General features: G+C 39.5%; 1 protein-coding gene across 2 annotated transcripts in view; it reads right to left on the bottom strand.

Annotated features, from left to right (window-relative positions):
* Positions 1-13,473, bottom strand: part of WDR17 (WD repeat domain 17) — a 75,101-nt gene that overhangs the window by 15,591 nt on the left and 46,037 nt on the right. For both annotated transcript variants that reach the window (XM_072950514.1, XM_072950515.1), the window contains exons 17-23: positions 13,074-13,229; positions 10,700-10,764; positions 8,140-8,272; positions 7,604-7,695; positions 6,433-6,532; positions 5,457-5,596; positions 1,588-1,699 (exon numbers count right to left, since the gene is read on the bottom strand). In XM_072950514.1, the coding sequence (XP_072806615.1) occupies positions 1,588-1,699; positions 5,457-5,596; positions 6,433-6,532; positions 7,604-7,695; positions 8,140-8,272; positions 10,700-10,764; positions 13,074-13,229 (798 nt within the window). The remainder of the gene's footprint in view (positions 1-1,587; positions 1,700-5,456; positions 5,597-6,432; positions 6,533-7,603; positions 7,696-8,139; positions 8,273-10,699; positions 10,765-13,073; positions 13,230-13,473) is intronic.

Here is a 13,473-nt window from a genome sequence, read left to right on the forward strand (position 1 = left end):
GGGAATAAAAAAATGATCCCACTGAAATTTCATTGTGACACAGACGATGATAAACAGAGTAGGCTGATCGTTCCTGTAATTCTTATCCTATCTTAAAACTCTCAAAGTTATATAACTCAACATTTCAATACAAGTTTTAGTCTTACTTGTGGACTTGTCCAGAGTTATTAACACCTTTACACATAATAACTAGTCTTTCTAAGGAGTCATTAGTGCCTCTAACTATATCCTTTTAGAACGTGTGATGAAAAGACCAGTGGGCACCATGCTTGTCCTGTCACCAACAGTTTTATAAACACAGACGAGTAGTTAGCTCTCTTGGCCTCAATACCAACACTGCCACCTCTGGCCTCAGAGGAAATGTTAGCATACGCTGAAACACTACACAGTAAATGTAAAGCATAATTTAAAAAAACAAAACACTCCTGCCTCTTTCCATATGCATTTTAATCTCAACAAAAAATAGCTTTTATTTGTCATGCTTATAAAGCAAAGCACAGCTCATTGAAAAAGTGATTCACAGAATAAGAAGTGTATAAAGAAGTTAAAATTACCCATAGTCTCACAAGCCATTGGTAACTTTGAACATTTATCCTTTCACAAGCATGTTCCCCGATATCATAAACACACACACACTCATTCACACACACTACCTGGATTAACACAACACTCAGCAACTATCCCTCGCTGAATGAATAGGGCCACTCACCCACTGTGGGGAAAACCAAGGCTTATGTAAGCAAAACAAATTTTGTTATTTTCAGTTAAAGACGAGAAAATGCTTTACTTCTATCCTATGGGGTTCTTAAAAGAGCTGTATGGATCTTTTAAAACATGCTATAAATACAATAAATACACACACAGTTAATTCTCAAAATGAAAAGCACATGATGTGTGCATAGTTTTATAATCTGCTTTTTGTTTACCTGTTTCATAGCCATCTACCAATGTCAGTAAAAATAGAACTTCATGATCTTTTTATGGATTAACAGCACTGAAATATAGAAATGTATTGTAATTTATATAAACCATCTCCCTCTGGCTGAACATTTTAGTTGTTTTTATATATAATCTTGTTATATAAATTCCCATATTCTGTAAAGGAGCATTTTTAAAAAGTACTTTAGAATAATGCATGCAAATTTCATTATGCTTCATTAATTCTTTTTAAGATCCTAAGTTGCCTATTTGTAAAAAGTCAGCGTACACGTACCTCAAGGTACCTCAAGATGCGAGTTGAAAGGGCGTGGGAAGTGGGGGGGTCACTGCACCAATAACTCATTAAAGCAAGTTCCTCACCTTCTCTGAGTTCACTTTCTTTGTAAATTAGGAACAACACCCCTTGCTTTCCAGGGTTTGATGAGAATTGAGTAAATAATGATAGATGTGAAAATTTAGAACAGTTCCAAGCATATAGCAGAAACTCATAAATGCTTTCTTACTGTTGCAATTTTTGTTCTCCTTTTAAGAGGGTCCTGAGGGGACCGTTTTTCTGTTTCTCTGCGGGCGTCCCTATTTGACCAAACCCAACACTGATGACATCGCATCCCGCACCCCAGACCAGGACACTTAGTGTCCCCAGCGCACCTTCTCATGAAGATCGTTCAGCTCTTCAGCACAGCCGGGGCAGAAAGCACAGAGCTTTACTAACTGCAGTTCACTGTCAGGAGTCATGAGGAGGAGATCGGCTGCCAAGTTCCTATTCACACAAGAGGGGAAACTTCAATGAAGGGAAAAATCTAAAAATAACGTTTTAGAGCTATTTCAAAGGAAGAAGATCCTTATCACACTCCCCTTGCTTTTCTGTTTTCATAAACAGCACTGATTTCTACTTAACAATGGAACTCCTAGAAATGCAGGTTACAGAAACCAACGGGCATGAAGGAAAAGTGTATTATGAAAATCCTAAATATTTTTTAAAAACCTAAACTGAGTCTTTACATGTTTACAGTTAGTTTTGTTATTATAGACTAATTCTCTAACCAGACTAAGTAGTGTGAGACATGTTCTCTGGAGTGAACAATGAAGAAAACTCCGTGAGAGCTAATTCTCATCAGCTTCTGGTGTACCTGCCAACAGCGGTCACCAGCATTTTCCAGCACATGAAATCTAGGGGATACTTAGATACTTTAAGTTTAGATATTTGGGTAGTCTGCATATTTCTTAAACTTTAGGTTGGAATCAAACATAGAAGTGTACTTTTCTGACATGGTTGCTAAAGATTTAATCACTGGAATAAATCATTTTTAAAATAAGACATTTAAAAATGTATGGACTTAATTTTACATTAAGATAGGGTACATAAAATCATTTTCAAAAATCACTAGGTGAGGAGGTTTGGATTTTATGCCTCATAACTGAGACCTCACTAATTTTATTGGGTTAAAATATTATTGTTCAGTTTTCACAAAACTGATACATAGATATGCAGCATGACTTTAGAACAGGCAATATTCCACACGTTAAGTCACAAAGGCTGTGCATGGACTCAGAGCAAAATCCTCCTCCACCTCCTTTGTGAAGACTTCAGTAAAATCTACATTGGTCATTCATGTACATTAGTTATTTTAGAAAATTTAGGAGCTGTTTAATAAAGAATAGAGCACAGAACAGGAACAGAGATAATCCGTGTGTGTCAAATCTTCTGTCATCATTGGGCAATTAAATCTGTGGGTGTTTTTACAGGTTCCAAATTAGAGTAATTTATGTTTTCTGACACTAACATTTAATAGCAGTTTTTAATAATGTCCATGAGAATATAGAAATTATCATTTGGTTTTATACTGCATAAAAAACCTGTGCTAAAATTCTACTTAAACATCTATGAACTTCAGACAAAAACCTGACTTTCTTACCCTAGAATTATATCCTGACACAGTGAAATTTACAGCAGTGCTAGCTAATTTTATCCATTCGGACTAATTCACTATTTATTGAAAATTCAGTAGCCAACAGAGGAAATATAGAGCAGACAAATGATCTAAACTTTTAAATTTCACTATTAAACAGGCATTTTAATTTGCTTAGCTGAGTTAACTATTGTTTTATTGTAGAAAGCCACAGTTCATTTATTACACAAATTTAAAGTATAAAATCATGAGTGATTTTGCATCTAGGTTACAGGAACCATTCTCATTACTTTGTAGTTAGGTTTTATATAAATTATATAAATGAACTGACATTCTGTAAAACAATAAAGCAAAAACAGTGATCATTTTTCTTGGTAAAGAGTTGATATTTTAAAAAGAAAACAAAATGATATATAAACTTTAATTACACTTTTTAATAAAACTGGATAATACCTGTATCCAACAGATGGAAAGCTAAAAAGAAAATGAATTTGAAAACCATGAATATGCAATGAGAACCAAGAAAAAGCAAACTTTTACCAGTAAATGTAAAAAACACAAAGTGTTCTTGGTTTATAAAATCATATTCTCTCGGAGGAGAGTACAGCTCAGTGGTGGAGTGCATGCCTAGCATGCATGAGGTCCCGGGTTCAATCCTCAGTCCCTCCATTAAAAAATAATAAATAAATAAAACTTATTACCTCCCCACCCTCAATTTTTTAAAATTATATTCTCTTGAAATAATGCAGCTATCTTAATTTTTTTTAAATTTGTGGAGCTCTAGTAAGAGCCACAGGGGTTATAGGTTTCCTCTGGAAAGAAACCTGATTGGCACCATGCATTTCAGAGTCTGAACTTTATCCTGGTTTCTCGTACATAGAAACCTGGTCATCTTTTTATGTTTTGCTACTTTTTGCCTTTACTTTTTAAAAAAAGTAACCAACTTTTATTGGAATTAGACAACAGCTTTTAGCACAGTCAGTCACCCTCGTGAGTGAACAGTCTGAGTGAGAGCGCACGCTTTCCGCTGAGGCAACCACCACAGTTCTTGAGAGAGGGAGCCAGGTCCTCTCAGAGGACGGTCAGCATTAGACACTTAGTTGAGTCTGAGTGAGGTGATGGCGGAGTACCCACCGCTACACTGTGGTGGGGGTAGGGAGCCTGGTATCACAGATAAGGGTAAAATTAGAAAAACTCAGAGATTCCTGATTCACTGTGAAGCCTGCAAAGCCAATGAAAGAGGACACTGGGAAGCCCTGCTCTTTTCCTGACTTAGCCCTGATGAGGGGGTGACGTGGTGTGACAGCTGCTGTAGGCTGAATGTGTCCCTGCAAAAGTCCTATGTTGAACTGTAACCCCCGGTGCGATGGTATTAGCAGGGGGGGCCCTTTGGGAGGGAACTGGGTCATGAGAGCAGAGCGCAGTGAATGAGGTCAGTGCCCTGATGAAAGCGGCCACAGGGAGCCTCACCCCTTCCACCACGGGAACAGCAAAACGACAGCCAGTGAGGAGCCCGGAGGCCAGCTCTCATCAGACACCAGACCTGCCCGTGCTGTGGTCTTGAACTTCTCAGCCTTCAGAACCCTGAGAAACAAATCTCTGCCGTTTGTAAGTCACCCAGGATGCAGTATTTGTGACAGTGGCCCCAAGTGACGACAACAGTAGCTACGAGTGCAAACTGGAGCCAATTTATGCTGCTCTGAGCCTCAGTTCCAGCGTTTACTGAGACCTGAGGCAAATCAGTCCCCTCTGCACGGTGCCTGGTGAGTTGCTGTACGTCAAGTGCGGGGACCCAGGAAGCAGGACAGAAGTGTTGATGAGCTGTGACGAGGATTACCACCAGCATCCTCTAGTGTCCACAGTGGCCTGCACAGCTCCACCTTAAGAGTGCTGTGTGTGTGCCTGGGGTGGACAGCAGGGAGACATGAAAGTCCTGACAGATAAGCTTATTTAGAAACCTCTCGAGGTTCAAGAGAGGAAAGAGAAGACAGATGTCTAAAATCATCCTTATTCAACAAATATCTACTGAGCGACAGCACTGTCTCCTTCCTCCACGGTGAAGGGCTGTCTGCCCTGAGCGCAGGGCCCGGAGGAGGCGGGAGGGACGGCCGCTCTGAGCTGCAGACCCGGGTTCCCCGGGGACTTTCCAGGGTATGCCTTAGAGCACTGCCCGAGCGGGTTCCAGGCTTCCAGCTACGCCATCTTTTTACTACTCCCTGTTATGAAAGTGACTGTATTTTCCCCCTTGAACCAGGACACAGGATCTGACAAGAAAGAGTGTAGATATGCAGAATTTAAAATGTGGGAATGTGTGGTCCCAATAGTTTTAAGAAGGCCATGTTATCGTCTCGTGATGCTTTATGCCCTTGAAATAGTACGAACTGCAACTGGGCTACTTCAGAATGAGTGATGGGAGATTTCATTACGTGACCATGGTAGTTCTTACTATCAATTCATACTCATTGCACCATTTCCTCCCACAATCTTATCTCTTATTTAAAAGGAGCTCCTATATTCTCCCAACACACCTTACGGAATGCAACTTACAATATTTTAAAAGTTCATTCCATCACTAGGAAACTATTCTTTGGATTTGTAAGTGCTTACCACGTTGGAATCATCATGCATTTTCTTGCCAGTAACTCCAGGGCATAGTGGGTGGCTGGGGCTGCAGGCTCTCCCAGGACTGTGCCCACAGAGACGGCCAGCTCCAGTTCATTCCCACGGATCAGGTACGCCATCGCCAGCTTGCGCAACGAGAAAACAACTTCTTCAGTTTCATAGATGCTGGGTAGGATCAGCATTCCCCGCCAAGCTCGTAAAGATGATAAAGTTATATTAACCTACAGTCAGTTATCCTTATGAAATATTGAGTGTAGTATTTCTATAAAGTACTTATGTGAGAGCAACTGCAATTCTCAGGTAGAAAAGCTGATAAAGGGACATACGGGAAATTTTATAAGATCGGAATTCAAGAGTTCTAGAACTTTTGCTCATATTTTTGTAATTAATTAATAACAGTCTCTCTGCAATATCCTCAAAGTCTCCTTCAGTCTCTATCAGAAAAAAATATATAAATTCTGAACATCTTCAATAGTGTATAATGATGATCAGTTATCCCTTAAGGCCAATATATCTAAGGATACATGCAAAATAGAATCCGTATCTGCACTTAATGGTTTCTTTATTACATTAGTAGGTCAAAGGAAAATACCTTAAAAACATAACTTGTGAAGACTATACTAAAGTATTCATTAAAATAACTGCTTTCAAAAGTCAGGTGTTCTGAGTCTAACTGCAGTGATTTTCTCCCTTGCCACACTACTGCTTCTCATCTAAGATGAGACGCTTAAAGTTAAAAAAAAGGTTGCTACAACTGTGTATCTTGTGATGAAATAAACAGATAAATAAAAGATCTTCTAGTCTGTAGAGTTCATCTGTGTTTATCAGGCACGTAATTGCTCAGGCATGGAAAGTGTGCAGAGCTAGATGTCACACAGAAAGTCACCGTATGTCGTCGCCTCAAACACCATGACACCTCTTGGGAGTTTTCATTCACACGAACAAGTCTGCAGTGTTGTACCTCAATATTATCTACAGCGAGGTGGCAACACGCAGCCAGGACTGCTCGGCCCTCCTGGAAATACCACTCTGCCAGCTCGTTGCAGGCCTCCTGCAGGAGTCTGGGAAGAAAAAGCACACACAGTCGATACAAAAACAAGGACTCCGTCATGAAAGTGAACTGATGCCTTTTTACAAGAAGCTGATTAAGGGACCAACCAGGCTTCAATCTGATATTCTTGGTTTAGGCGTAAAGCCTGATCTGGGGGGAAATATCAGGAACACAGTCTTTCTTAGTAGATGAGCTGAGAAGCCACCTCCCCCTCCTCCAATTTTTCTTATTTCAGGAGAAAAGTCTCAATTCTCAGAATTTCCCATCCTACACTCAATAATTTATGCCTCAGGCAGCTACAGAGGCAACTAACCTTAGAGAAATTACAGGCTGAACTGAAATTTCTCAAAATTTAGGTGGCGACCAGAATAGGGGTGGTTATGTTAGATCTTTAAAATGCCAAGTTTAGAAACGGCAGAGGATCGCAGCAAAGGACCAGAAAGGAATACGTTAGTCCTAACACATTATTTGCTTAGCATTTTATGATCACGTTTTTTACTTGATAAACATCCTAAACATTTAAATATCCTATTTTCTAGGGTAATAACAGGAGCTAGGAGAAGATGTGGGGGAAGGTACATTAAATTTGAAAAAAGTCCAAAGGCTGAAGAATCCTAATTTCCATTTCTTTTAAAAATGTAAGTATTTGCACTTCATCTTTAAAAGGGGCCTTAATGTAATTCTAGACACTAATACTGGGTCGTGCATGGTGAGCAATGTCACCAAGACGTTAACTACTCTGAGTCTACAGTGAAACACTAATCTTACCTTTACTGTCCCCTCCTCCCCAGCAGGTTTGGTCAGTTTTTAAGGACTCAGCTGCTCCTGAAATGCAGCCTGCTTTTCTGGAAGCTGTACACATCGTGCGTAGGCTGTGTCTACACGCCTGGCGTTTCCCTGCGCATCTAGGGAGGGATGCTGTGATGGTACCTGATGGTGGTGAGGAGCCTGGTTGAGGAATGAGACAGCCAAGTCCTCTGTGCATGAAGAAGGCTAAACGACACGGCCCTCAAAAGCTCCTAAAGGGAAACCAGACACACACACACAAAAACTGATCCCAAACAAAGACTGAGTCGCTCACTCATTGAAGTCTCCCTTGCAGGTGTCAGCGGAACACCAAGATCCTTCAGGTGTAGAGACAGGCACAGTTTGCAGGTTTCCCTCACAAGCAGCCTGGGATTTAACACAACCTTTAATTAATCTTTAGCTAATTGTGGATAACTGACCAATCTCAGAACACTGTTTTGAACGAAGTATACTTAAATCAGGTTTGAAACTTGTATTACAATTTGGAGACAGCCTCAGAATTTGAGAAGGAAAAACTGGTGAACTCCACTGTGACTACCAACATGAAGCTCCAAGTAAATGGTTCAAGTGTACATAGCGTTCAGGAGCGTAGAGTAGGTCAGAGTTCAGGGATGCTTGTACGTTTAAAGATCCAAAATGAGCTCAGTGACCAGAGCAAAGACAGTGTAGCTGAAATGTCGAGAAAGAAGGCCGGGAGGTGGGCTGATGCGAAGCCATCTACGACTTCACTCTGTCATTCAATGCAACCCCCACCCCGTGTGCCACCCCCGCCCCCCAGCGGGTGCAGCCCCTGCAGTTACGTGGTTGTACCTGTGCAACAAGCAGGGCTTCTTTAAGCTGACCTCTTGACATTAAAAAATTGACTAATTTTTTCACATCACCAATGGCTATGCAGTATGGAATGACATCATCCTTATCTTCCTGGATTAACTGATCCGCTCTCCTAATAAAACAACAACAATTTGTTTACACTATACTGATTTCAGGTTCTGGGCTGAGATTTTCTGAAATACTTGAAATATCTAAAATTTGAATCAGATTTCACAAAGACTTCGATTTTATAACCACGTTGTATTTGGGAGACAAAAGTTTTCTGATATAATAAGTACTGTAGGTACTTGTTTTCCCTCAGAACACTATATAATTTCATATTATAAATGCACTGAATATTTCAGGTCTTAAAATCAATGCAGCTTATTTATTAAAATGGGGACTACATCTTTCTGAAGATAAGTGGAGCCTATTATGTGAGATACCTACTCTCAATTGGATTATGCACATGTGGGTGTCCATTCATTAAAGAGAGATAATTTTAAATATTTTTGTTAGCACAAGAATGAATAAAAAGCCTCTAAACGCAGGTAGCCTCAAAATCATTAAAAAGAATAATACAAGAACATAAACATCGATAACAAAATGCAGAATACTGTTACTGCCCCCAGCAAGGTAGTGTAAAGAAAGACAATGTCCCAGATACGTGAGGGGAGAGGGGACCTGATCTTGGAGATTATGAAGGATATGTATGTGTCAGTCTGTAGCTGTCACAGTCTGTCTGTCTGTCTCTGTTTCTCTTACCCGATCTAAGTCCCAGGTACTTTCTCACGGACCAGCCTCGTTAATTCCACGCTTAATACAGAACCTCAGTTCTGTTGAAAGCTAATCAGGTATATTTAATTTATGCTGGCAAGTGGATTAAACTACATTTCAATTGCCAACATTTGGGTGGGTGTAGTAGGTACTTTTTATGTTGTTTGCATCATTCACTCTTAAGTCTTCAATTCATTTGGCGCTATGACTGAGAGACTGCCAATCAATCTCTCTGAATGGCTGGATTCATAAAACATAAATTTATGAGTTGCAGGCAGATGATTTTCTGGCCACCACGTGAAGCGGAGAGCAGAGAAAATCGGGTGCTGGTTTTCAAAGATAAATGGAAAAGATTTTTTGCTTCTCGGGTTGAAACAAAATTGTTTTGTGAAATAAATATCCTCTGCTAAGTGGACTGTATTCAAGAATCAGTGGAAGCAGTGACATTTACAGCTGTGCAGTGAGGGGACATGAGCTCAGAATGACTCTGGATTCTTAGAGTTTAGGATAAGGAGCCTGGAGTCTGAGGGCTGGAGCCAACCTGTTGCATAACTGATTTGGGGACAGTAGGTGCGAGGGAACAGCTCACTTTCCCAAGGCTCATGTGTTAATCCTTCTGGATTTCATGCTTAGCCTCTGATTGATTTTATCAGTACATGTGAACCGCAGTGGAATCTGTTTTCTAAACCACGTCCTATGAAACAAAAACCAAACTTTTATTTTTAATGCCAGAAGCAAGGTAGCTACTCATTAAACAGAACTCCACAGTCATTGGCATGTAGTGAGCACTAAATGTTTGTGGAATGAATGAATAGAACAGAACAGAGAATAGTCTTCTGTTATGGGTTGAAATGTGTCCCCCCTCAAAAGGTATGCTGAAACCCTGACCAGCAGTACCTGTGAACATGGCCTGATTTGGAAATGGGGCCTTTGCCGACATAATTAGTTAAGACGGGGTTATACTGGATTAGGGTAAACCCGAGATCTGATACGACTGGCATTTTATTAAAAAAAAAAAGGGTAATTTGGACACAGAGGCCCATGTGCGGGATAATGCCACGTGAAGACAAGGCAGAGGCTGGGAGCCAAGGACTGTCGGTGACCATGGGAAGCCAGGGGGACAAGCATGGGCCTAATTCTCTCTCTAAACCTCCAGCAGGAAGCAGCCCTGCCAACAACTTGACGGCAGACTTCTAGCCTCCAGAACCATGAGAGGACACATTTCTGTTGTTAAAGCTCTGGGTTTGTGGTCCTTTGTTACAGCAGCACCAGGAAACCAATACACTTAGAGAAAAACCGTGTCCCTCTACTGCGTTCCAGAACAAGGACATTTAGTCAAGCGTGTTCGAGGGTAAGACTCTTCTTTACCATCAGCACCCACCTTATGTCCATGCAGGGGACATGGCAGGAATTAGCATCTACAGAGAGAATTTCTGAGATTTTTTATAGAATATTTCATGAACTGTTCGTAACCTTCAAATGTCTTACCACTTACATTTCAATAGCAATACATTAACCAGTGAGTATGTTGCCTGATCTGTCATTTCTTCCACCAACTCAGTGAAATTTGCCTTCCACTGCTTTTATCAGATGTCAGGGCAGATAAAGAACACCAAAATGACTTATGACTGATTCGTTTAATTTATTGTATAAGGAGATATGAAATTATCATTTAAAACAACTTAAAAGTAAAAAAACCTCAAAAGCTACGATCATACTTCTACATTGCCTCTATTTTAACAAATCTTAGATCATCTGTCTGGACACGCACTCTCCGCCTTACCTCTGCATCAGCTTCTTCCAGTATTTCACAGAGACCCCTGGTGCAACTGACAGGGCTTTGTCCCACTAGAACCGGAGAAGGCAAAGCAGAAACACACCCACTTTGATTGTTCAGTCTAACTTTTTACGGAATTTTTAAATGAATTCATATTTACACCACAAGTTTTTTGAGTGTTTTGATACTGTTTGGATTTCCAGGAATATTTATACTATCTCATGCATTCTATACAGTACACATATTATTATACTTTAAAATACATAAGATATATAAATTCTATAATTTAGCAGGGAAAATCTCAAGCCTAGAGAAAAAGAGAGAGAGATTGGGGGGCAGAGAGAGCGAGAAAGGAGGTGGGGGAAAGGGACGGTATGAAAAATACACTAACTCACCTTCCAGTACAACACTAGACTCTGTGCTCTATGCTCAAAATAATACTTACAGAAATTTTTATTTCACTGTTACTTACATTTAACAAATAAGATATTTATTTCTATTTTTATTTTTCCCTACTCATTTTCATAAATTTTATTTATTGTCATTTCTCCCATTATAATTGACATGCCTGTCTTCATATTTTAAACATTAGATCACTATCAAAAGAAGCTCACTGTTCAATTAAGGCCGATTGTGACTGTTACATGAAAACACAGATTTCGCTGAATTCAAGTCTACAAAGGAACTGAGAAGCAAATATTCTGAAATATCACTACATGAATCAAAACTTCTTTTTAATTAAAGCTCTCCCAAACAGGAGAGTTCTACTGCAAGTAAGGCTAGAAAATTGGTAATTAGCCTGAAAGTAATAGGTTCAGTTTTAAATAGGGAGTTTTTAATACTACAATATTTATAATTATGGTTTTAGGGGAAATTTGTCTTTATTATAGTAGAGGGTGAATGGAAGAAAGAAGTTGAAATGTAGGTTAAATTAATTTTGAAATCAATAAAACATGTGTTATAAGTGAAAAGATTAAATGTTCCTAATCTCATACTATTAATTTTACAGACATAGGAACTATAAGGAGGTGATCATGAACGACAGTAAGTTTTTAAAGAGGGTGAAAAAGCACAGGTTTTTGGATCATTAATCCATTGATGAAACTGCACAACAAAATTATCAGCTCCACAAGCAAATGATTGATTAACTTATCCTTAATTACACTGGAATTATATATAGTTTAAAATTGTATATACCTAAATATAGAACTCAGAAAGATAAATAATTACACTGTTTCACCAAATTTATTTATTCATTTTTTTGGTTTACTTTTGATAAGATGTTCTTTCCAGCAGTGTCCTGTTACAAAAAGTAACTTTTAAGTCATATCTTTATTTCTTCATACAAAAATTTCTACATTGCTCTAAACTAAATACTTTTTTAGTTTGCAGTCCCTTTTCAATAACATTTTTAAATGGCACACTTTATTATTTTAGGCCAAGCACCATAATTCATTGTTTGTGTCTAACGTATGGAGAATACAAAGGTGACAAATTTAATTTTGATGTATTTTAATGTAATGTCACTGCTTAGTTTTACTTCATGTCATTTATAAGTACTGTTAATATCATGCTTTGTAATTATAAAACTGATTAACTTAGAGCTTTTCAAAAATATCTGCCATGAAATGAGTCCATGCCATTCTAATCTTTTTTTTTTCTGGATGGGTGGGGAGTTTCTGCTGAACAAAAATGCACATGCAGAAACATGAAAGGCTCAGTAACTTTTCACAAACTGCAAACACATATGTAACCAGCTCAGATCAAGAAACAGAAGCCCCTTCTCTCTTTTGCTCTATTTTAGTCACCACTCACCTCCCCAAGGTAGCCACCACCCTGAAATTTAATACAGCGGGTTCATCCTGACCTTCCTGGAAAACTGCTTTGTGGATCTGGTGCCCCTTCAAGATCAGGGCATGCCTGCAGAGCACCTCCCACCAGCTGATCCTCAGAGTAGACCCTTCTCCCGGTATTGAGTTACAACAAACGGTATTAGCAAGGGGAATCCACTGAGAGCAAATTCGCCAACATGGATTTTCTAGGACTCAAAGACTCTAGCCTGGGGCAGTGGTTCTCAGACATCAGCCTGTGTGAGGACAAGCTGGAGGGCTCTGTCTGACTAGCATGAACTTGGGCTCCACCCCCGGAGTTCCTGATTCTGTAGGTCTGGGAGGGAAACGCACGTCTCCCAGGCTACCAGGCAATGCTGATGCTGCCAGCCTGGACTGTCACCTGCAGAGCTACCGTTCTAAGGTCCACACCTGCTAGCAGGTCGGCAGAGAGCCAACCAGACCTGGAAAAAGATGAGTTTACTATTTAGGATTTAACTAATACTTAGAACACTGTGTTAAACTCTCATTTTGCTTTAATAGCACATTACCTCTCCAAGTTCAACCATAAGTTCACAGTATCTCTGGATCTGTCCCAATCTCAAGTGTATTTCAGCAGCTTCCTTCAGTCTCTCCTCTTTAGTCGGGACACCAATACCACCACCAAATTTAGACATCTTGACTGTGGTTAGTTCTTGGGCTTCAGACTGGTTAAAAAGAGAATGAAATTTCCTAAATTTTGTTATACAAGCATGCGGGATAACAGGTGATTATAAAAGCATTATTACACAGATAAATATTTTATAAGCACATAGTACCAGAAATTAGATATTTTAAAAAATCAATGCTTTTTCTCTATAAAATATAATACCCCTTTAAAGACAAGATGTTGGTGTGGTGGAGAGCAGAGCCTGGATGTGTCTAGTGTGAGTGGGAAGAGGCTAAATCCAT

The sequence above is a fragment of the Vicugna pacos genome, chromosome 26 (genome assembly GCF_048564905.1).
Source record: "Vicugna pacos chromosome 26, VicPac4, whole genome shotgun sequence".
NCBI classification, from domain to species: Eukaryota; Metazoa; Chordata; class Mammalia; order Artiodactyla; family Camelidae; genus Vicugna; species Vicugna pacos.